This window comes from Bos mutus, chromosome 13 (genome assembly GCF_027580195.1).
Source record: "Bos mutus isolate GX-2022 chromosome 13, NWIPB_WYAK_1.1, whole genome shotgun sequence".
In the NCBI taxonomy this organism is placed as follows: Eukaryota; Metazoa; Chordata; class Mammalia; order Artiodactyla; family Bovidae; genus Bos; species Bos mutus.
The window spans coordinates 59,749,686-59,774,985 of record NC_091629.1 but is presented as its reverse complement, the minus strand read 5'-3'; the positions used below and the strand labels follow the sequence as shown (position 1 = coordinate 59,774,985).

At 38.4% G+C, this 25,300-nt stretch overlaps 1 protein-coding gene and 1 long non-coding RNA gene across 2 annotated transcripts in view; one reads left to right on the top strand and one right to left on the bottom strand.

Annotated features, from left to right (window-relative positions):
* MPP7 (MAGUK p55 scaffold protein 7) overlaps positions 1-25,300 on the top strand; it is a 225,460-nt gene that overhangs the window by 178,661 nt on the left and 21,499 nt on the right. The window contains exon 12 of the mRNA XM_070381808.1: positions 14,267-14,437. Coding sequence (XP_070237909.1) covers positions 14,267-14,437 — 171 coding nt within the window. The remainder of the gene's footprint in view (positions 1-14,266; positions 14,438-25,300) is intronic.
* Positions 18,739-25,300, bottom strand: part of LOC138990465 (uncharacterized) — an 87,543-nt gene continuing 80,981 nt past the window's right edge. The window contains exon 4 of the long non-coding RNA XR_011466609.1: positions 18,739-20,854. This is a non-coding gene — a long non-coding RNA (uncharacterized lncRNA). The remainder of the gene's footprint in view (positions 20,855-25,300) is intronic.

Sequence of the window (25,300 nt, the reverse complement as noted above, 5' to 3'; positions counted from 1 at the left end):
AAAGCAGTCTCATAAGCAGCATGCTAACATTTATGGCAAAGCTATTTTTTGGTATAAATATTATTTGATAAACACCTTTAAATATAAAGAATCTGCCTGTGTAGGAGACCCAGGTTCTATCCCTGGGTCAGGAAGATCCCCTGGCCAAGGGAATGGCTACCCACTCCAGTATTCTTGCCTGGAGAATCCCATGGACAGAGGAGCCTAGTGGGCTACAGTCCATGGGGTCACAAAGAGTTGGACATGACTGAGCGACTAACAGTTTTCACTTTGACTTTAAATATAGTGATGTAATGAGATAGTGTGACGTTTTATTCACTTTTCTTCTTTTCTCCCGTTGAATAATCATGTCTCTACCTATTTATTTTTTTCCTATCGGGTTCTTTATCAGTCTCCTGTTAATGTTATGAGCTCTTTCTGTATCATGCACATTAGCCCTCTCTCTGCTGTGTGCATTTTCTTCTGGTCCTTTGGTGCATTTTACCTTTTTTTTTTAAATGTCAAGTTCAACATCATATATACATTTTAATTTTTACATAGTCAAATCTGTGAATTCTTTCCTCTGTTTTCAGAGTTTTGTATTCCCTCACACCAAAATTTTTAATTTATATCTTTTGCAAAGTAATATGTACATTAGATGGAAGCATGTGAAATTGCTGTGGTTTTTTTTTTTGTAGGTCTAAAGTCATCAGAATGTCAACAGTTTCAAATAGCTCTATTTAGTAAATCGTTTGAAAAGTGAAATGGCATTGTAAGTTCTTGTAGGCAAAAGCAGGAACCTTTTCTCCTCTTCCTCTTTGGTGTCACGTCCTCCTTCAAAAGATCCCACTTTAGCTCTGGTTAGCAGATTCTTACGGTATTTGCAGAATATAACTTTCTTGTAATGGTATTTCTCGATTGGTTTCCTGATATTTATTGAGCACCTGTTATGTTCTGGACCCTCAGCATTTCAACAGAGATCAAAAGCAGACCCCCTTTCATAGAGTAAGGGACTGGGGTGAAGACATAACTAAATAAATTGCACTAAATAAATTACATAATACATTCAGTGGTGAGACATGCCATGAAGAAAAGTGAAGCTGGAACGGCCACTGGGAGAGGTAAGGACACACAGCTTCAGTTTTCCCCAGGGTGGTCACTGAAGGCCTCCCTGAGGCCATGGTGGAGAACACCCCTGAGGGGCCTTGTGGAAAAGGAATAGTGGGGCAGTCGTGTGCAAAGGCCCTGAGATAGGCCCTGGGGCATCTGTGGAGCAGGGAGACCAGTGTGACCCGAGCAGAGTGAAAAAAGGAAAGAGCGGCAGGCTTTGAGGCTGGTGAGATAACAGGATGCTGGTGTGAGGGGCACTGAGCTGACCCCTTTGGCTCTTATTGTGTGGGATGGGAAGTCAGACAGGTTTGGAGCAGAGTGACGTGCCTGGCTGTGAGCTTCAGGGTCACTCTAGCTGATTTGCTGAGAACGGGCTGTAAGAGAGCCAGGGCAGAGGTGGGCAGTTGTGTGTCATCCAGATAAGAAGTGACTGTAGCTGGAACCAAAATGTCATTAGTAGAGGTGGCCCTGGTGGCTCAGTCAGTAAAGAATCTGCTTGCAATGCAGGAGACCTAGGTTTGATCCCTGGATTGGGAAGATCCCCTGGAGAAGGGAATGGCAACCCACTCCAGTATTCTTGCCTGGAGAGAATCCCATGGACAGAGGACAGGTAGGCTACAGTCCATGGCGTCTCAGAGTCAGACATGACTGAGTGACTATCACTCACTCATACATATACATACACACAGAGATTTTAAAGAATTGGATCATGTGACTGTGGAGGCTTAATAAGTCAAAATCTACAGGCTAGGTAGCAGAGTGGAGACCAGGGAAGAGTTGCAGTTTGAGCCAAAGGCTGTCTGCTGCTGGAAATCCTTCTTGCTCAGGGAGAGGTTAGTCTCTTTTCCATTAAGATCTTCAACTGATTGTATAAGGCCCACCCACATTATAGAAAGTAATCTGCTTTGAGAGGGTGAGATGAATTGAGAGAGTAGCATTGACATATATATATTACCACATGTGAAGTAGATAGGAGTGGGAAGCTGCTGCATATAGTACAGGGAGCTCAGCTTGGTGCTCTGTAAAGACCTAGATGGGGAATGGTGGGAGGGGATATATATGTAAACTTATAGCTGATTTACATTGTTATATAGCAGAAACTAACACAACATTGTAAAGCAATTATACTCCAATAAAAAAATAGAAGGAAAAAAAGAAAAAGTAACCTGCTTTATTCCAAGTCTACTGATCTAAATGTTAGCCTTTGTCCAAGAAACACCTTTACCAGAGGCATCCAGAATAATGTTTGATTATCTGGGCACTGTGACCCAGCCAAGTTGACACATAAGATTAAGTGTCACATTCTCCAGTCTCTTACTGTACGTTAAATATATCTATGGTAATTACTGTGGTGAGGGAAAATTTACCCTTTGGAAATTTGATATGTCTTGCACATCAAATGTTTCTCTCACTAAAAGAAGTAATTTAAACCATACAAGTCAACAACATGGAATGGATCTGTGACATTTCAGGCGATTACTACAAGTCATACAGTACTCTGGTGACTCCAGAGTTCAGCCACTACCGCTGCTTTCTCAGACACGCCTGGTTCTAAAGAACAGCCTTTGCACAGGATGGGTCTGTATCCATCCTCAGCACCGGACACCTTCTCCAGCTGTAGGACCCCTCTGGAATATGGCCAAGGGAGTTCCTAGAAAGTCTGCCTTCTCATGAGGTCATTTCCAAGGACTACTTACATAGAAGAATTTCTTCCCCTCACTCCTTATCTGCCTCCACACTGTTATTTCCTGAGTCCACAGATGCAGAAGGACAGCGGGAATGATTACCCTGCAGACAGAATATTCTTGGACCCCAAGTGGAAATGCCCAGGGTCGCTATTGATCTAAGTGAGGCCGATAATCATTTAGTGAATACATTTTCACTTTCTCTGATGTGCATAAAGTCAAGCACAAAACAGTATAAGTAGCCATTTCCCTGATGACTGATTACATTTTTGAAAATACATTCTATGTCAAATTGATCTAAGTTGACTCTTGAAAGCAGTAGCACTGTAATACTCCAAGCACTGAATGTCTCTTTGTGTAAGAATTATATCTTGAAACCGTATTCAGTGAGCCACCACTGATGCGAAGGTACACTGGGTCGTGGGATTCTTATTGATGTGTAACGCTGGGTTTCTTAAAGGTCACTGTATTTATCAATAAAAGATGTTTGCTTACTAGTGGAGGGAAGGAAAAAAGCTTACTGACTAGGCAGTGTAAGTTGTGCGTTGTTTGCATAAAATTAATAAACTGAGGTTAAATTGATAGTATGCTATAAATATGAATTGTAGAAAATTACACCTTTGAAAGTGTGTGTGTATATATAAATACTTAAAGTATATACACATAGACACACACGTAATTAATAACTCACTTCCTCCTATAAACTCTAAACAACTTCCTTTAGTTGTGATGGGTGGTGTGAGAGTTAGTGTGTCTTTGGTGTGTGTGTGTACACGTGCATATGCTGACTTCCGAAGGGTGATTGCTTCTCAGTGGTAGAAATGCAAGCTTTAAAGATTCTGTCTCCCTTTTCCTACTACAATACAAAGTAGTTCTTATGAAGAGTAACTGGCCTTTTCTTTAACTGGTAAGAATTACAGAATGTTTTCGCTCTGTTTAATTCATTATAGAAATTGTGTTATAAACAATTCACAAAGCACTGCTTATCACGCATGTGTCTTCCAACACAATTTCTTGCAAATGATCTCCTGAAAAATCATCAGTTTTTCTCCACTTCTGCTCCTGCTGGAGCACTTCATGCATTCTTTTAAAACAAGATCAGTTTTGGGACTTCTGTAAGTTAAGACTGTTCTTTCTATTTAACGAAAGTGTTTACCATAAAGTTCAGTAAAAACAAATCCATTCATTTGCTGTTATTTCTTTTAAAACTATTTACCCATCTCTAATTCTGTATTTCTTCCTAACCCTGTTTCTTATTTGTCCCATGTTTAAGCACCAGTGAGCCTCTAGTTACATTGCCTATTGTATAAATCTAGCATGAGATTCCATTTGTTCCAATATTCAGTCACTTTATTAAAGAATGTTATGTAGGTAAGTACAGCTGTGTCAAAATATACTGCTTTAATATTTTTCCAAAAAATAAAATTTATACAAAGAGAACATTTAGAAGTATTCTTTCAAACGCGGTACAGGTTAAGAAAGAACTCTGCATAATCTCAACATGTCTGGAATACTACTTGGAAATATTCTGTCTGACAGAAACCATTCCTGCTTGGAGAATTTTAGGTTGCATAGACTCAACTTAAAAAAATAACATTAAAATTTCAAATCCAATTTTCCCCTTTTCAGAATTATATTTTTATATTCATTTTTATGTGTGCATACTGTATTTTTTTATAATTTTGAAAGAGTAAGACTCATTTCTTTATTAGCTGGCTGGAAGAAGATTAAATTCTCATATGTTTTTTCTTTTTCTTAAATGGTAATGCTGTGCTATACTAAAAAAATTGTCGATGGTATCAGGAAAACTTTTTAAGACCCAGGTGATTTTTTTTTTCTTGGAAATTGCAGGTTGATATTTTATATTAGCTTCCATGATTTCGTTAGATACTTTGAGTTTCTGTTTTTACTTTTAGCTGGAGATGAGCTAAAAAATTCAAGGGTATTTATGGCATTTGAACATTTCTTTTATACTCAGAGCAACTTTGTACTTGTAACATTTCAGAAGTGAATTTTCCCTGTTCAAAAGCCTTTTCCTCCTTTATATACAAAATTAGCACTGTATGGTGAGTTAATATAATCCATGATGACATTCATGTTTCTCTTTTTTTTTCCCCCCTCCCTGATACTGTTTTATAAGGTGGATGTAGAAGGTGACTAATTCAGTCTCTCCATCTCCAGATCTCTGTAACTTTTACAGTTTTGTGCTGGCATTGCTTTTCAGTTTAAACTTCTTCCCAAGATTTTTACTTGTTTGTTGTTTTAAGATGTTCTTAATTATCTTTCTTTGTCTTTGGGATAATTTTATGGCTGGCATACTCTGGGAGCATCACTTCAACAATAACTTTGTCATAGGATCGTGTTACTACATAGTTTTTACATGTCTATTATGATTTATATCATCATAACAAGATTGGCATTATATTCAAAATGTTTATTTTAATGGAAATTTTCAACATTTTGTTGTCAGAAGCCTATCATTATATAATCACTTCCAGCCACTTAGTTTTTTTAATGTGTACATGAGTTTTTTAAAAGTCTTAAAAAATTCATTCATCGCAATATTTTCTCTTCCTTGTAATTAAGATACCTACTGAACTCATTAAATATTTGGTCAAATTAATTCATTGTTTTAAGAAAATAACTTTCATACAGTATTTTTGGCAGTTCTCCTGATTTTTAAAAGTAGCACATTTTAGTATATTTAAGGTGAGAGGAGAGAATTAAAATGCTTATTTTTATTTTAAGAAACTAAGCCCTTTTCTTCACTGTGTTTGCATAAAATAAATGTATTTTTTCAAAAAATTAGGAACTTCTATAAATCTCTTAATTTTTCAGATGCTTATGACTGATATTGCTTTGTTATTAATTCAAGCAAGTTTCACTGAAACTCCGTCCCAATCTGCAGGCATCTGTAACATTTAACATATTAAAAGCTTATTTTCTTAGAAACATTGAGGATGCATAGTTTCTAATGTTATTACCAGACTGGTTACAGAAATATCACCAAAGATGGAACCTGTACCATTTGAAAAGTCCAAATGGTCACATACTAGTATGTATTTTCTTATGGTTAACAGAGAGGCAGGTCACACTCTCGTTCATACATGTGATTTGAGGCTGTTAGTATTGGTGGTGAGTTACCATGACTCTGTAGGAGGGGAAGGCCTTTTTTGTTAATGCAGATACTGCCCATAAAATGATCATGTATTTTTTTTTAATAAAATGTCATCATAAATGTCAAAATTTTATGAAAATAAGATCATTAAAATGATATTTACATTGTAAAAATCTTCACTGAAACTATTTATGGGAGCCAAAGAAACTGATAACAATTTGTGATTTTAAAAAATCACATTCAGTTTTATTAGTGTAGTTCTAAATTTCCAACACCCAGGTTGCTTTTCTTTTACTCTCTTCACTTCTTAGGTGAGTCCACTGGTTCTCTCTTTATCTTCCTTGATCTTTGATCTTTAGTTTTTATACTATATTCTCACTAAAATTTTTTTGCCATTGTTTTTGCTTTCATTGCTTTTTAAGTATTTAAGTGTTTTAACCTATTGGGTATTCCTAACCTTTAAGAATATACAAATTTGATCTATTTTCAAAATACAGGAAAGTGGAACCTGCCTCTGAGACACAGGCAAAATGTATTTTCTGTTATATATTGATGTAACCTCACAGATACGTCTACCAATCCTGGATTTCATTTGTTTGGTGTTTTTGTGTATTTTTTTAAATTGTAAAATTATGTAACATTATGGAAAGTCTTTTAAAAATAGGACAAAATAGTTGCCTACAGCCCTCTCCCCCTAGTATATTGTCTGCTTTTATACTTTTTTTCTGTATTCAAACCAGTTTTTATATTAGTAAAACTCAGTATAATTATGACTATTGTATATGTCCAGTTTTCTCCATTTATTGGTATCGCAAATACATTTCTTAATGGTGTTGTATAGTTCTTTTTAAATTTTTATTTTACATTGAAGTATAGTTGATTAACAGTGTTGTATTAGTTTCAGGTGTATAGCAAAATGATCCAGTTATATATATATACATGTATCTATTCCTTTTCTTTCCCCACTTAGGTTATTATAGAATATTGAGCAGCATTTCCTGTGCTATACAGTAGGTCCTTGTTGGTTATATATTTTAAATACAGCAGTGTCTTAAGCCCCCTTTCTTTGAAAAGGTGTTTCATAGTTAATCATTCCCATACTTGTATATATTTTGAATGCTTCAAGGTGTTTTTTACTATTAAAAATATCACTAACATTTGAAATTATAGGATGTGAAAGTTGCTCAGTCGTGTCCAGCTCTTTGTGACCCCATGGACTATACAGTCCATGGAATTCTCCAGGCCAGAATACTGGAGTGGGTAGCCTTTCTCTTCTCCAGGGGATCTTCCCAACCCAGGAATTGAACCCAGGTCTCCTGCATTATGGGTGGATACTTTACCAGCTGAGCCACAGGGAAGCCCGAAATTATAGGATGGATAGATATAATTTTTGTTGCTGTTGCTGCGTCGCTTCAGTCATGTCCAACTCTGTGCGACCCCATGGACTGCAGCCTACCAGGCTTCTCCATCCCTGGGATTCTCCAGGCAAGAACACTGGAGTGGGTTGCCATTTCCTTCTCCAGTGCATGAAAGTGGAAAGTGAAAGTGAAGTCGCTCAGTCGTGTCTGACTCTTAGCGACCCCATAGACTGCAGCCTACCAGGCTCCTCCATCCATGGGATTTTCCGGGCAACAGTACTGGAGTGGGGTGCCATTGCCTTCTCCCATAGATATAATACTTATCTATAATTATTTGAAGTTAATTTTAATACCAAATGATTCTTAATTTACATATGTAAGCATTAAATTTAATACCCTTTTTGCTGAATAGTTATATCCGTGGTGTTATATCAATACTATTATATCAAATATAGTGAAGTAGTTTTGAAAATAACCAAATAACAACTGCCTGAGTTTAATTTCTTTTTTTTCTTCTTAAGAGAAATGTCAAGTCAAATCAGATTAGAAGTACTTGCTAAAAAATTTTAGTTTCTGTCTTGAGCCTGTGTTGTGAAAACACTTAAATTACAAGTATTTGGAATAATCTCTATTCCCCTAGTAGATCAGGAATACTTTGAGGGCAATGACACTGTTGCATATATTTTTCTATTTTACACATCATCTTAAATACAGAGGAATATCAAATATACATATTTAATTATATTTGAAAAATATCTTCTAACAGAAAAAGAGCTTATGATTTTTACTCCCTGAATTAAACTGCTGCTTCTCTTTGATAAACTTTTCCTAGTAAGTTATTTCATAAAACCACTGACGGTCCTACTGTGTAGCACAGGTAACTCTGCTCAGTGTTATGTGGCAGTCTGGATGGAGGGGAGTTTGGGGGAGAATGGATACAAGTATATGTGTGGTTGAGTCCCTCTGCTGTCCACCGGAAACGATCACAACATTGTTAATAGGCATACTCACGTACAAAATGAAAAGTTTAGTAAAACAACAAAAGTCACTGAAAGCTTACCAGTTTTTCTCTTAAACATCTGTGTGTGTAGAATAACATTTCAAGCTTTATTCTGGACTTTCAAGATTTAATATTTGAACCAAGGATTGTTTTCTCTCTATGACACTAAAGGAAGACTTACTTAAACCTGTTAGATTGTTATGCCTGCCCCATTTGTTGTTGTGAGAGTTAAATGAACGCATCCATGTAAGTGCTTCAGACGGTGTCTGTCATTTGTAAGTTCTCAACAAATACCCACTACCACCACCACCACCGCTTCCGCTGTTTTGATATTGAAATTAACAATAGGGGAATGATCTAAACTCAGACCAAGAATCACCTTTTCTTTTTTTGTCCAAACATCATAACTCACTATCTGGTGTTTCAGTACAAAGTGTGTATTAACATAAAGTTGGTAAAGGGTTGTTCAGTAAGGATTTCTGGGGCCATTGGCTAATTATTTAGAAAACTATAAAGTTACAGCCTCATCTCACAAACTTGATCTCATAATCATACCTGAGTAATTCCAGATGGATTTAAAAAATTAAGTGTAAAGCTATGTAACCTATTTTTTTAATTTAAGAAAATTTGGGTGTTTATCAGATTAGGGGTAGGAAAGTCATAAAAATAGTGAAAGAAATTACAAAGGAAAGAAATTCACAGATTCAAATAAATAAACCTTTAAAATTTCTTTGAAAAGGAAAACTGAAAATCTTAACATCTTTGCAATAAATAAGGCCAAGGGTTATGACCTTAAAAGATACATGTATGTGTATGCTGTTTATGTAGACTCCCCCAAAAACAATCAACAAGTATTAACAATTCACAGAAGAAATAAATGCAAATGAGTTGCAAATGTGAAAAACAGGTTCAACTTAACAGTTAAAATGAAACGGTATACAGTTTTTCACTTGTAAGATCACTAAAGATTTTTAAATGATTAGAAGTCCTTTGATGAGAAAATGGTAAAACACGCAGTTGTTCTTGCTGCCAGTGGAGATGTATGTTCTTATTAACCCATCTGAGAAGCATTTGGACACGATCCATCAAGCTTCTTGCAATTTGCCCTAATGAAGTCATCAGTGACACAGAGTAACAGGAATGTACAGGAATGTTTATTGCAACTTGTGTCATCTTTTATAATAAAAAAATAAAATTTACTTTAAGCAGAACCACGCAACTAAGTAAGTTAGTGAGTTATCGTAAATTATTCCTGCTGGAAAATATTAGATAAGAAGTGTCTCCGAGTGATGAAGGGCTGACCCGCACCTGCGGTTTCTCTGTGAAGCCACTTTCCTATTGTAATAAAGCTGACGTGCTGTTCTCTTGAAAAAAAAAAAAAAATCTCTAGCAGCTGTGGGTAAGAGCCATGGAAAAAGCTTGTCCATAAAAATGTTGAGCCAATTATAAATTACAAAAATGTGAAATATAAGGAAAAATATATTTTGCATGAAACCGTTCCCTTACTCCAAATTCCTTGTTAGTGCTGCTCTGCCGCTCCTGGTGTCTAAGAGCCAGCTCTTGCTAAGACTTGTGCACCAAAAACGAACTAGAATGAAATACGTTCTAGGTGATTTATTCCCATTTACTGGAAAGAACCTTCTGCTTGCTTTCAATTTAAGTACACATTCTTGAGCTTCCTTTTAATAAGAGAACCACCTAAGACCCAAAGGCCAGAAATGATTAACCCCTTTTCCTGACGTCGACCTCACTCTCCTTTAAGCTTAGACTTAACCAAGCTGTGCTGACATGCCCACACTGTGTCACTGAAATTTGAAAATGACAGTCTCTATGCTGCCTTGAGTGGCAGGCTTCTGTGCTATCTGGTTTGGCTTTGTTTTTATCTGAGAAACAAGTAACAACTCTGGATTTCATGCCTTTTGTTATATCCTCTGTTCTGGCTGTTTTATTAGTTGTTCTGGGTTGGGGATTTCTCATTTCCTGACTCTAATTTTGTATATTCATAGATGTGTGTGTGTGTGTGTGTGTGTTTCCCGATGGCTCAGTGGGGAAAGAATCTGCCTACAATGTGGGAGAGACAGGAGATGTGGGTTCGATCCCTAGATTGGAAAGATCCCCTGGAGGAGGAAATGGCAGCTCACTCCAGTATTCTTGTCTGGAGAATTTCATGGGCAGAGGAGCCTGGCGGGCTACAGTCCATAGGTGGGGGTCGCAAAGAGTCAGACACGAATGAGTGACATAAACGGCAAAACGACATGTATGTGTGTGTGTGTATGTATGTGTGTATCCATATGCATGGGTACATGAGTGTATCTATTTATTGTGTGGTGTAAATATGTGACATACATAGGTGTGTGTGTTGAGGGAGTGAGGGGCCATAAGTAAGGACAGAAAAGAGAGATGCTCTCTAAATGTAACTGTAATAACAGAGATAGCACATCCCTAGGAAGAGTACCTAAAAAAAAATAAAAAGGTAGGTAACATACACTGAATCTTTATCTCTTTAAAAATGCCTTACTGCTTTAATAAGCTACTTTTAATAGTTAACGTATTTAAATCTGGATTTAATATTTTGTGTCTTTTATGACGTTACTCAAACATGAAGCCCCTTCATTTGCTTTTCCCGTTCCTGCTAGACAGACGTGTGCTATGGGAACAACAGCGAACGCAGTGTGTTCCTGCCTCGGAGGCACTTTCAGGTTAGGTGCGACCCAGTCAGGTGCTAATCTCTGTCTACTGTGTAAGCCGTTTACCACACGCCAGGTCCTGGGCAGATGCTTCACATAAATTGTTTAATCCTTAATATCCTGTGAGAGGTCGATAGTATTATCCTCATTTTAAAGCTGAGAAATGAAGCTTCAGAAAGTTTTAAAAACATTGGCAAGTCACCCAAGTTGGTAAGGAAGCCAGTGACCCAGATCTGAGCCTTTAACACTCAGCGCGGAGCCCCTGCACCCATGGGATCCCAGTGGACCTGGCTGACTTTTCCCCTTTGTTTTCTAAATGAGGCGCTGGGCCAAGACACTCAGGCCTCAGAACCTGTGGGAATTCTGCATGCATGGTCGTGGCCACCTGGAAAACACGTGAGCGAGGTCAGGGCCGGTCGTGGTGTGCGGGCCAGTGCAGGAGTGTCCCTGATGTGCTGGCTGGGCGGGGTCTCAGCAACCTGACGCTCTCCTCTCCGGGCTGCTCGGCTCTGAACCTTCATGAACACGGTGCTGTGTCCCTTTTGTCGGCTTCGTATGGTTATCTTTGTGAAAATCCCAAATGTGTCTGGCTTTCTTTGTCAAAATTTACATTAAGGAAATGAAACAGGAACGATAGTAGAATTTTAGGGTTGCCTTTAAAAATCCTGTTTAGAAAATTTGTTGTTGTGGTTTTAGTTGTCAGGTCATGTCTGAATCTTTTGCGACCCCAGGGACTGTATATATAGCCTGCCAGGCTCCTCTGTCCATGGGATTTCTTAAGCAAGAGTACTGGAGTGGGTTGCCATTTCCTTCTCCAAGGGATCTTTCTCATCCAGGAAATGAACCCACGGCTCCTGCATTGGCAGGCAGATTCTTTACCACTGAGCCACTAGAGATTTACCTTTTACTTTAATTAAGTACCTTTTCTGTACCAAGTGCTGTACAGCTCACACACCCTAGTGACCCCCAGCTCCTCACCCTGCATGTCCATGGAGATCTCACGTTAGAAATCTGGTTCCCTTTTCTCTTTCCCCCACTATCTCATTATTGTTTATGACAAAGGTGAAAACTTGAGTTAATCATAAAGACTCCATTAGGTAAGCATTTTCACTGAAATTCAGGGTTTAGCTGGGATTCGTCGATCAGGAATTTTTCCGGTTTTCACTTTTGGATTCATTGTGGATGAGGCATATATGTCTTCAATCCATTTCTGTGCCAGATGTTTGTAGTGACTTGAGGAAACCCCTCCCTCCGTATGAGGAATAACTGTGAAGGGATTTTTATTTCTACCTGCTAATCCTACAGGATGTCTCATGAGTCTTTCCCCAAAAAATACAAAACATAATTACAGTTTGTCCTCGGACCCTCACCATAGAAGTCTGACGTCTCTGTGCAGCTAAGATTCTTAGAATTCACCCATCTTTTCTTCATCCTAGGACCAGGTTAGTACACTTCCTCTTTGTCCCTGAGATCTCACCTTTCTTTGTAAGATGATATGTTTCATCATTTATTCTGTTTGCTTTTTCCTTTTGTCTTTAATAAGAGATTATTAGAGTAGCTGTCTTCCTTGTTTCAAATTCTTTGTAAATCTTCTCTCTCAAATAATCCGAGTATCTCAAGATCAGACTGACTCTTAGTGGATTCCAGGAACATATTATCAGAACATATTTATCACTCCATTCTTAATATTTTGATTTTTATTAAACTGTGGATCTATAAGGTGAGTGATAGAACTCTGTGGACATTCATTAACTGTTTTTTTTTTAATACTGCCTTTATTTTGAAAATTAATTTTTAAATCCAACAGTAATATTTATTTTTCTTTGTGTTCTCTAAAATTCACATTATTGCATTTTATTATAAAATACCTTTATTAAAGTTTTTTTCCTGCTTACCAGATTTGATTAGTATTCTTTTTAAAGAGAATCTGTTTTTATACATTAAAAATATGCTTGCATTTGTTTTGTTATGAAACTGATATAGAATATTTATCATATTGTAATAAGCAGACTGTTGCCTCCCTTTAAAGTCTGGATTTTGAGTGTGTTGGTTAGGCCAAGAATCCTTGAATGATGTGTATGGTAAATACCACTCTTCAAGAAAAGACATTAAACCAGAATGATATAACTATGTGAAGAACAAGCAGAATGAAATAGGGTTTGCCTGAGACAAGGAACTTTTGCCTTCGCTTTTCTAAGCCAACATTTCAAATGACAGCAGTGTGCTGGAGGGAGCTGTTTAAGCAGACAGGAAACTTACTTAAATACTTGAAAAGGTGTTTTAGTAAAATATGACACGGTATTAATAAGAGTACACAACTGTGGCTCAGAAACTTATTTTCAAATTTCAGTCAGCTTCACATTATAAAGGGCTTCCCTAATGACTCAGATAGTAAGGAATCTGCCTGCAATGCAGGAGGCCCAGGTTCAGTCCCTGAGTTAGGAAGATGCCCCAGAGAAGGGAAAGGCTGTTCACTTCAGTATTAGCATAGAATTTCTATAGGAGAAAAGAACCTGAGGCTTGGTCATTTACTCCACCCACTGGGGTCTCAGAACGGTGAGGTAACTTGCTGTCAGTGATGGTCTGGTTCTGTCTGCCTGATCCAAGCAGAGGCCTCATGGACGGAGGAGCCTGGAAGGCTGCAGTCCATGGGGTCGCTAAGGGTAGGGCACGACTGAAGTGACTTCACTTTGACTTTTCACTTTCATGCATTGGAGAAGGAAATGGCAACCCACTCCAGTGTTCTTGCCTGGAGAATCCCAGGGACCGGGGAGCCTGATGGGCTGCCGTCTGTGGGGTCGCACAGAGTCGGACACGACTGAAGTGACTTAGCAGCAGCTCCCTAACTTTAGTTTTCTGTTTAACAATAGATGCTATCTGTGCCACAAGGATGTTGTTAGGCTGTGCTTAGAACACAGTGTAAAAGATTCTAGTATTTATGAATGGGAGAATTCATCATTTATATTTAAAAGGTTTCTGCAGTGCTTTTTAAACTTTTTCTTACAATTGTGTTCATCTGTGAAAAAATGTTCTTTATGATATCTGACCTCTTTGTTTCCTGATTTTTGAAAAGAACTCTTTATGATTGGGAAGCAAATAAAACTTAAAATATTATAGCTATAATTAAATGTTAGATGATTCTTTTATCAGTTGTTTTTATGAAATCATGGAGGATCTATTTCCCTTTTTTTTACTCAGTGCACTGGTAATGCTATTATGGTAAATAAAATCCAGCCCAACTTTGAGGGATTAAAAAAAAATTTTTTTTTAGAGGGGGTGTCTTTTTTTAGTTCTAACTGCTAAAACTTTTTTTTTTTTTGTATTTGCAGCTGGTTTTAGAAGAAGTTTCCGTCTTAGTAGAAAAGATAAGAAAACAAATAAATCCATGTACGAGTGCAAGAGGAGTGACCAGTATGACACAGCCGACGTGCCCACGTATGAGGAAGTAACACCGTATCGACGGCAGACGAACGAGAAATACAGACTCATAGTCTTGGTTGGTAAGTGATGGTTTGTGTGATGCTGAGGAAGTAAGACAGTGAGAATTTAACTTCAGAGGGCACAATGCTGGAAGTGTTCAAGTGGAAAAAATAAATCTCATCTTGAACACCGTTTGGCCTCTAAAATGAAATCTTTGTAGTCTTTTTGTACTTATGACATTGAGACTTTCAAGATACCTGTGTCACGGGACTGGCGTTTTACTGGATCTTCTCTCTGTAGCAGTGTGTGCGTACTAAGTTCAGTCGTGTCCGACTCTGTGACTGTTTGGACTGTAGCCCACCAGGCTCCTCTGTCCATGGGATTCTCCAAGCAAGAATACTGGAGTGGGCTGCCATGCCTTCTTCTAGGGAATCTTTCTGATCCAGGATTCAAACCCGTGTCTTGTGTCTCCTGCATTGGCAAGTGGGTTCTTTACCACTAGCGCCACCTGGGAAGCCCCTTTCTCTGCCTTCTCTGGATTTCTTTTTCTTTTTCTAGTTTTATCAAGTTGAATTTTTGATCACTGAGCAAAAACCCCTTTAAAAATGTTCAAGTATTAACTGGGCATAAATTTAAATTTGCCTCTAAGCACTGCATCCTACAAGTTTTGATTTATTGTGTTTTTATAACATATCATTAAGATCAGGATATTTTCTAATTTCTGTTGTGACTTCTTTGATCAGTGAGTTATTTACATATGTGTTATTTAATTTTCAGATACTTAGGGATTATCCAGGTATCTTTTGGCTATTGATTTCTTATTTAATTCCATTATAGTCAGAGAATATGCTTTGTATGATTTCAATTATTTTTTTAAGTTTGTCAGAATTTACTTTTTTTTTTTAGCCCAGAATACAGTTCTGTGTGTACTTAAAGAGAATGTGTTCCATTGTTGTTGAATAGAGTGTTTTATACATATTATGTAAGTCAAGTAGGTTGATATTATTATTCAGGTCTTCTGTATTTTTATTATTTGTCCACTTGTTCTGTTTATTGTTGGGAGAAGACTGTTAAATTCTCTAACTGTAGATGTGTCTATTTCTCTTTTTACATTAGTCCAGTTTTACTTAATAGATTTAGAAGCTCTGTTGCTGGGTGGATACACATTTAGGAGTATTATGTTTTCTTAGTGAAGTCACTTTTATTGTGTAATGTTCTTTTTTTTACCCCTGGTAATATTCATTATCCTGAAGTCACTTTATGTGATATATAACATAGCCACTCAAGCTTTCTTTTGCTTATTGTTTGCCTGGTACATCACTTTCTTTTACTTTAACCCATCTGTGTCTTTCAGACAGGATAGTATTGGGTCTTGTTTTAGATATACAATTTAATAATAAGTGTGTTTTATTGATATGTTTAAAGTTTAATATAGGGCTTCTGTGGTGGCTTAGATGGTAAAGACTCCACCTGCAGTGTGGGAGACCTGGGTTTGATCCCTGGGTTAGGAAGATCATCTGGAAGAGGGCATGGCAACCCACTCCAGAATTCTTGTCTAGAGAATCCCCATGGACAGAGGAGCCTGGCGGGCTACATTCCATGAGGTTGCAGAGAGTCTGACACAATTGAGTGACTAAGCACACACATATATGTTCATATTAAATTTACATTTAACTATTGATATGGTTGGATTTAAGCCTACTATTGATATTTTATGATTTGTTTTCTCTTTAGCCCCTTGTACTTTTCAAAATTTTTCTTTGTTCCCCTTTCCTGCCTTCTTTTGGGTAATGTGATTATTTTTTTTCTTTTTTGATATTAATATATTGCTGACTTTTTGGCTTTATCTCTATGTGTAATTATTAGTTGTTCTCAAGTTTTTTCCTTATCTTTGATTTTTAGCACTGATGTATTTTTTGAATTTAACCTGTCTGGATTTCCCAGATTTCTCAAATCTGAAAATTTATGACATTCATCAAATTTTTGGCCATTTTTTTTTCCAAGATTTTTTTTTTGACCCAACCTCTTTCCCCTCTACTCTGAGACTCCAGTAGCACATACATTAGACCCTTTAAGGTGGTCTCACAAGTTCTTACAAGTTTTTTCCCAGAGCTTCTCTGTTGTTCAAATTTGATGATTTCTTGTTTTTTTTTTTTTTTTTTTTTCCTCTCAAGATCTCTGACTCTTTTCCTCATTATCTGTTTTGCTGTTTATCCCACTGAGCAATTTTTTTTTCTTTCAGGTATTTTCTTCATTTGGGAAATTACTAGTTCTTTTCATAGTTTTTGCTTATTTTGTAAGAACTGTACGTTTCCATTCATTTCAAGTGTGTTTAGTTTTACCTTCTGAAGCTTAGCCACTCTCTCGTCTTAGATGATCCCAGCATCAGGGTTATCTTAGGGTTGGCATCTGTTGATTGTATTTCTCCTTGAGAATTGTTCACCTTTACCTTGTTATGTTTGTCGAATCATTTGTTCCATATCTTGGATGTTCTGAACAGTATTTCATATAGACTTTGGGTCTTACTAAATTCTTCTGGATTATGCTGTTTTTAGCAGGCTATTAACCTGGCCAGGCTCTTCACTGCTTCTGGTCTGTGCCATGCATGTGACCCTTGGGGTAAGAGACTTAGACATTGGTTTACATCTTAGTTCATTTCTCAGAGCCTCTGTTGTGCTTCTTCGGGTTCATCTCAGTCATCACAACTTTTGTGGGATCTCAGCTGCACAGCCTGCTGCTCCACAGTGCAGCTCTGAGACAGAGCCTCATCCTCTGGGCAAAGTCAAAGAAGAGAAGAAAATTAAAACGGGAACCTTCACCCCTTGGAGGCTTCCCTTCATAGCTCAGTTGGTTAAGAATTTGCTTGCAATGTAGGAGACCTGGGTTCAATCCTTGGATCTGGAAGATCCCCCTGGAGAAGGAAATGGCAACCCACTCCAGTATTCTTGTCCAGAATCCCATGGACAGAGGAGCCTGGCAGGCTACAGTCCATGGGGTTGCAAGAGTTGGACACAACTTTGTGATTAAACCACCACCACCACACGTCCTTGGGGCTCACCTCTTAGGCCTGACTTCCTTTTACACTCTGCCTGCTTTTGTTTGCTTCTCCAGAACCCCTAGATCATTGCTTTTAGTGTGCCGTCCAGAGGTTTCAGTTGTAATCAGTGGGACAGACAGCCTGTGTTAAGCTTCCCCACCAGCATGAAGCTGGAACTCCTATCATACACAGCTTGCCTCTGTGGAGACAGGCATTCCCAATCAGCCTCCTCAGAACTGGACAACACAGTCCTCACTGACATATTTCCTACCTAGTTTCAAAGGGTGTTGGGGCAGAATGAAAACACAGCATCACCCCAACTACCTTTTCAGGTAAATTAATGCTCCCAGAAAACTGTATCAGCATTCCATTGTGAGCTCCAATCACAGTGATCTGCAGTGTTTTGGGTGCTGCTTTACATGAGCACTGATTGTCTAGATCCATGATCATTGAACTAAAATATATCCAGGTAAAATCTTTAATGAAGAAGTTAATTTTTTATTTTTTAAATTTATTTGGCTGCATTGAGTCTTAGTTGCAGTGCATGAGCTCAGTAGCTGTGGTGTGTAGGCTTAGTTACTCCGTGGCATGTGGGATCTTAGTTCTCCGACCAGGGATCAAACCTGCGTCCCCCACGTTGCAGGGTGGATTCTTAGCCACTGGACCACCAGGGGAGTCCTGAGGCTAATTTAATTGTGGGTACTTACTCCAGGAGTTGGTGATGGACAGGGAGACCTGGTGTGCTGCAGTTCATGGGGTCGCAAAGAGTCGGACATGACTGAGAGACTGAACTGAACTGATCTTGCCCTAAATCCCCTTTGTCCCTTGATCTTTGGGTTCCTGGCACCTGACCTGTAAGTTGAATGTGGATCTGTCTAGTGAGCCAGGTGCCTTAGTTTCTAACCACATACTGCCTGCTCTTGTCACTGGATGTTATGCTCTAGGCCAGCTCCTAGGGCTTTCTTCACTTTAATTTTAGTTGTTCAGCCTGTGACATCACTCAGCCTGCAGTGACTGCTCTTAACTGTCTCCTTCTTGGAATTCCTTAGGTTTCTGAGACCTGATTCTTAGGGGAAATTCTCCTTTCATCTCTCCAAAGGGGTGTTAACTCCAAGATACTCCCACACTGGAGATGCTCAGTGTTGATGCTTCAAAGCAGTATAGTCAGTGAAGAGTCCTATGTCCTTTGCTATGCATTTCTCCCCACTAACGTGTCCTTCCTCTTTGGAGTTTTCCAGGCCTTGAGTAAATAATTCACCACATTTCTTCATCAACAACTAAAACACCCCTTTTTGTGACTTAGGTTTCTCTATTACAAACTGAGATCCAAGTGTAATGTTTTCTTACTCTCTGCTGTTCCCAACTGCTTTCAAACTGTCCCAACTCTTTTTTCAGTTTTAACTTGTTTCTTAGGCAGGTCCCGCCCTTCCTGAGCCCTGTGTCATAACAGTGGCTGATCTGTATTGAGTCCAGGCACTGTGCTCAGGGGTATGCTGTTATTATTTCCTCAGCCCTCACTGTGGCTATGAGGTAAATACTTTTCATGTCCCCATTTTACAGAAGAAGAAACTCAAGCACACAGATGAGAAGTAAGTCACTGGCCCTGGATCCAGCCTCTAAGCCATGGAGCCCATTCTGCCCCAGACAGTTCAAATACTTGAGCCTGTTCCTCATCTCCCTATGGAACACTGCTTTTGATCTGCAAAATCAGGGCTGTGTCCACACTGTGTGCCAGTCCTGAATATCTTACTTTTCTCTTTTTCCCTTTGGTTTAGGGCCCTCCATTCATTTTCCTAACAGATACCTCGACATGCTGTCAAAGTTCAGTTCCGAGTCTCTTGAGAGCCTCTCTGTGCACAAGAGCCCCAGCCTGAGTCACATTTCCTCTGGCGGGGGTTGGGCCAGGGTCGGGTCAGCTCTGCCTCCCCCGCGCTGGCCACAGGGGGCACCACATTGCACACGGCATGACCGGTCCACTTTCCGGATCCTTGAGTTTGCCAGCACTTCGCTGAAGCATCCTAGCAGGTTTGGCTTCTCTCTCCTCCAGTCTGCCCCCATATTCGGCTGGCCTGCACCCTGCAGCCCTCTCGGCCACCAGGGAAGATTGCTGGGCTTGCTTTTACCACCTGCTTTGTCTACAGCCTTCAGTCCGCCAGTCCTGTCATGCTGGTGTAGACAGAGACCCCTGCTATCCCTGAGGCCACCAGCCCTGACTCAGCCAGCCCGGACTCCAGCTCTTCTGAAACTTCAAAAGGCATTTGAGTCACTTGTAAATCTTGTAAAAATGCAGGTTCTGACCTGGGAGTCCCAGGTGAGGCCAGAGATTCTGCATTTTGCTTTTTACCTGTTGCTCCTTGTGACACTGAAGTGCTCAGCCCATACACCCTAGTGAAGCCCCTTGCTCTGTTTGGTTGGGTTCAGTTGCCAATGCGTTCTTTGTTGATTGTTGCCAACTGGCTGCAATTTATTGAGTTGACCAGAAAGTTCATTTGAGTTTTTCTATAACATCTTATGAGAAAACCTAAATGAACCTTTTGGCCAACCCAAAAGGTTGGGTTGAGCAGTATTTTGATTTTCTACTTTTCTTAACATCACACTTCCATTTTGTTCTTTGTCATGCATATGTTATAATGATGGTTTTAAAACTTCTGATTTTGTCTTAATAGACAATCTGTTGTCTTACTCTATTCTGAATTTGCTCAGTGATATTTATCTATTTATTTATTTTGATATTTATCTATTTAGAGCAACTGGTTTATTATTATTTTTAATCTGAAATTTTTTATTGGAAAAATAAGTTTATATGAAACTCTAGTTCCTTACACTTCATTTCCCTATTTGGGAACAAGTGCTGGTAAAAGATAGTTTTTAAATAATGCAGAACTTTTAAAGTCCATATTATTGCATTATAGTAGAACAGACTTAATGGAGAATACTGGTCTTATTTTTTTGTGATGTTAAAGTACATATTATACCCAGGCAAATAGAATATCCTGTATCTCTATGTGAAATAGAGAAAAAATCACATTAAAATACTAAATTCACACAAACTACTTCTCTTGTTTCTACTAAAGGAAGGGTTTGGAAACCTTTTAAAATCAGGAATGCTTGTACAGGTGGAAGTGTGGAAGTGGCCTTCAGCTGTGTCTTTTGTCTTCTCCTGCGCTGTGGCCTCTGTAGACTGGGCTTCTAAGAATTTCCCATTATTCACTTTCTTCTATGTGCTCACCACTCAGAAAATCTTCCAGCTTGTCCCATATGGTACTGTTGAAGGTATCCGTTTATTGTCTCGAGGAATCTCCGTCTATTAGGTCCCATGATGGTATAGTGCAGGACAGCGTGGACGGTGACAAGCAGACTTCTGGGCAGGACAGGCCTATCCCTCTTCAGTTCTGTAATTCAGTATCTGGGAACACGACACCTGTACATTTCAAATGTCCTCTAGCTGCAGTTTCTTCATCTAAAAAATGAAAAGAGCAAGATTACCTGCTTTCTAAGTTTGTTTGAGAGCTAAAGGAAATATTTACAACGGGTTTAGACCAATACCTGGCCCTACTAACGTTTTAGTAAAATGGAGCTCTTGTATCTTAGCTAAAAATACTATTGAAATGTTCAAATATGAATAGGCTTCTGCTGATTTGGAAGCTCAGTGTTCAAAGTACTTAATAAATTAGATCATTTAGCCATTTATCATCATCTAAAAGAGTGTGTCCAGCAGTGAATTAAAATTTTGGAAATTCTCATTGTTCGTGCATTAACTGTTTGCCTTTCCTGATTGTAAAAATTATATTTAAAAAATAGTTCTCAGATGCTGTAACGTGTGTGTGCTAAGTTTTCAGTTGTGTCCAACTCTTTGTGACCCCATGGACCCTAGCCCGCCAGGTTCCTCTGTCCATGGGATTCTCCAGACAAGAATACTGGAGTGGGTTGCCATGCCCTCCTCCAGGGGATCTTCCTAACCCAGGGATCAATCCCACATCTCTAATGTCTCCTGCATTGGCAGGCGGGTTCTTTACCACTAGCGCCACCTGGGAAGCCCATAATGTACAGAGATGGAAAGAATATAAGCATATTCCTCCAGCCTCATTTGCTTCCTCCCAGTATTCGCAAAGCCACTGGGAATGATGGTGTTTGCCCTGAAACTGTTAGATAAGTATCATTAAAAGGCTGTTCAGAATCTCTACATTTTTTTTTAACCATAATATTGTCTGATTTTAATTCTTGGGCTTAATGTTCAGGAAGTTAAATTATCCAAGTTGTTCACATGACAAAAATATGACAGGGGAATTTGAACCTTGATCAGAAGTATTTAATTTTCTCTTCATTTTGAAAAGATGCTATTTCAAGCTACATTTCAGCCACTAAAACATCTCTGTGACAGTTTCTGTTATATTCCCATCTGCATTTAAAAGTATTTTCCAAAAGTATGTTAAAACTAAGTATACTAAATTTATATTTAGTGCATTTAGTGCATTTTCTATATGTTAAAACTAAGTATACTAAATTTATATTTAGACCATTTAGTGCATTTTCTATATGAGTGTTATCTTTAGCGAAACCTGACTTTTTAAAGAGTAAAGTAATAAAGCCAAATACTAAGTGCGTGTTTGCAGAGAGAAAGCTTTGGTGTTAAAACGCTACTAAAACATTTCACAGCTTAAGGCAGTAAAGAGCACAAATTCATCTTGCAGATAGTCAGACAATTTGTGACTTGTTCTGTCTGGTTATGAGACATAGGAGGAAACTGACAATAAATCTTTCTGTATATTTCACGTTTCTAGCTTAAGCATAAAGTACTATTCCTTCTCCTTTCTGCAGAGTCTTGTATGTCGCCTAAAGTCTGCCTTGGGGAAGTAGTTTGAATAAATTGACCTTTATAAGACTGTCACCATTTTCCCATAAAACTGGCAAAACAAAAAGTCTTCCACATAAAGCAGAGAGGAAAGTAAGCAGTCAAGACTAACTGTAAATGTTAATATGTTTATCAGAATTCCTGTAACTTTTGTTGAAGGTTGATTGAATGTTGGTAGGAATTAAGAGTCTGCTCTGCAGGGTTTTATATGGACAACTGTAAACACCAAAGTTATAAATGAGTCTATGAGTGTGTGATGGATTTAAAATTATAATCCTTGTATATAGGAGGTAAATATGATCTTTATTAGAACCACAGTTGGCTTTTTATGCTGTTGGTCTGTCTTACGTGTTTATACTCTGGCAGCCTTTCTGGGTGTAAATCACACTGATGTTCATTCAGTGGATTTGTGTGGGAAGGAACAGATGGTGCCTGGCACTGTTCTAGATCTGTGAGTCCATCACTGAAGAGCACAAACATTGTTTCCCTGGGAAGGATATATAGACAGAAAACATATTCATAATAAATTATTAATAAATAATAAAGTCAATCATATTGTACTTAGAGGGTGATAAATGATGTAGAAGAACATAAAAGCAGAGTAGAATCAGGGGACTTGGGCATTGGCCATTTTAAATAAAGATCATGGGAGCCTCATTGAAAAAGTTGCATTTTTGAACAAACTGTTAAGTAAGGAAATTATCCATGCTTTGTTCTACTCAGCTAAGGAAGACTCAAGGATGGTTTTATCTTGCCTTTTAGTTTTATTGCACTCTTGTCATAACCCTGAGTCAAGGGTGAGACAAATACTTAAAAGTCATTCTTATCTAAGTCTGGTGTAATAGCTGCTTTGGAAAAAATAATGCTGTTTCAACAAGCTTCCTACTTCCTTTTTCTTTTCATTCTCCCTCTCCTTTTTTTCTTCTCCTCCTCCTCCTGACAGCAACATAAAAATTGATGCCTCATTAATTGTATTTTTCTCTCACTATGAAAGCAACAGAAAATCAAGGAAAGAAAATCAATTTCTCTCAAGGCTCGTTATGAACTGCTAAGTTGCTATGTTTTCTATGTAGTTTGATTCCCAGGGAACTTTAAATTGAGCTTTATAAACAGATCTGTCACTCCCCAACACAAAAATCCAGCCACCCACTAATGTGATCATTATAAGATTGTGAGTCAGCTTGATTGTTTTTATTTTATGCCTTGAGCAGCAAATATAGTAGAGCTACAATATGATAAGTAGACTTTTTATGACGTGGGTCTGATCCAAGGGATACCCAGAGATTTCATTTGATTTGTTTTGCAATAAATCAAATGAGTAAGTGTGGCTTTTTTAGGTCACAAAAACAGTTTGGATATTTATTGCAGTCTTCAGTAATTCTGATGTTTCATCGGATAGTAAGAGTGACAAGTCTGGCCAATGTCTGGGAGAAAATGCAGAAGGATTGTCATGTTAAGCAGTACAGGTACACTGGAGGTGAACACGCAGTAAAAGCTGCATCTGTGTCAGTTGCTTTCCACATAACGTACCGTCTTCATGTTTGTGCCAACCCATTCAAAGATCAGGAGCAGAAGTGACTAGTACTTGGCCAGAGCAACAGATTTCTTTCCAATATACAATTTACTATCAGACGTAAATAAAATTATCTTCTCATACACTATGGCTTTTAGATGAGTGTACAGTATGTTAAAACTAATTGGGCTAATCTCTACCTACATGAATCTCTTTCTGAGAAGTTTATTTCCTGACAGATTAATACTATGATTTTTAGCATATTGATCTTTTATGTGTAAGGTACCACCCATCCCGACGTAATTAAATTCATCAGCCTTAAGAAAAACTACAACTAAATTCTGTACTTGATGTTTACAAATGAGAAATTACTTTATGCTAACTCTTTGTAGGACTACATGAGTGTCATTTGAAAAAAATACCATATTTCATTGGTCTCTGTAAACATGATTTTCACAATAGTAATACATTATTGTTCTAGTAAATAATTATTCACTGTTCAGTGACTCAGGCTTTGTGCTGTAACATAAATAAGTAGATGGTTGAAGTTTCAAAGTACATTGTCAGACAGTGTGGTTTTTTATTTTTTTTTTTATGTAAGAACATCATAGCCTCTTACATAGAGTGTAAGAACACCCTCATCCAACAACATGAGAGAGAACTCTACACATGGACATCACCAGATGGTCAATACTGAAATCAGATATTGATTATATTCTTTATAGCCCAAGATGGAGAAGCTCTATACAGTCAGCAAAAACAAGACCTGGGGCTCACTGTGGCTCAGATCATCAGCTCCTTATTGCAAAATTCAGGCTTAAATTGAAGAAAGTAGGGGAAAATCACTAGGCCATTCAGCTAAGACCTAAATCAAATCCCTTACGATTTTAAACGGTGGAAGTGACAAATACATTCAGGGGATTAGATCTGATAGACAGAGTGCCAGAAGAACTACGGATAGAGGTTCGTAACATTGTACAGGAGACAGTGACCAAAACCATCCCTGAGGAAAAGAAATGCAAGAAGGTTAAGTGGTTGTCTGAGGAGGCTTTACAAATAGCTGAGGAAAGAAGAGAAGCAAAAAGCAAAGGAGAAAGGGAAAGATATACACAACTGAATGCAGAGTTCCAGCGAAGAGTAAGGAGAGATAAGACGACCTTCTTAAATGAACAATGCAAAGAAATAGAGGGAAAGAATAGAATAGGAAAGACTTCAAATTTCCTTTCAAATTTCTGCCCCATGCTGGGATTCAGAGTGTGTAGGGTTCTGTAGTTGTCCTTTAAGAGTGGGGTCTCTATAGAACAGTCTTTTGGACTCTGTGGGAGAGGGAGAGGGTGGGATGGTTTGGGAGAATGGCATTGAAACATGTATAATATCATTTATGAAACAAGTCGCCAGTCCAGGTTCGATGCACGATACTGGATGCTTGGGGCTGGTGCACTGGGACGACCCAGAGGGATGGTATGGGGAGGGAGGAGGGTTCAGGATGGGGAACACATGTATACCTGTGGCGGATTCATTTTGATATATGGCAAAACCAA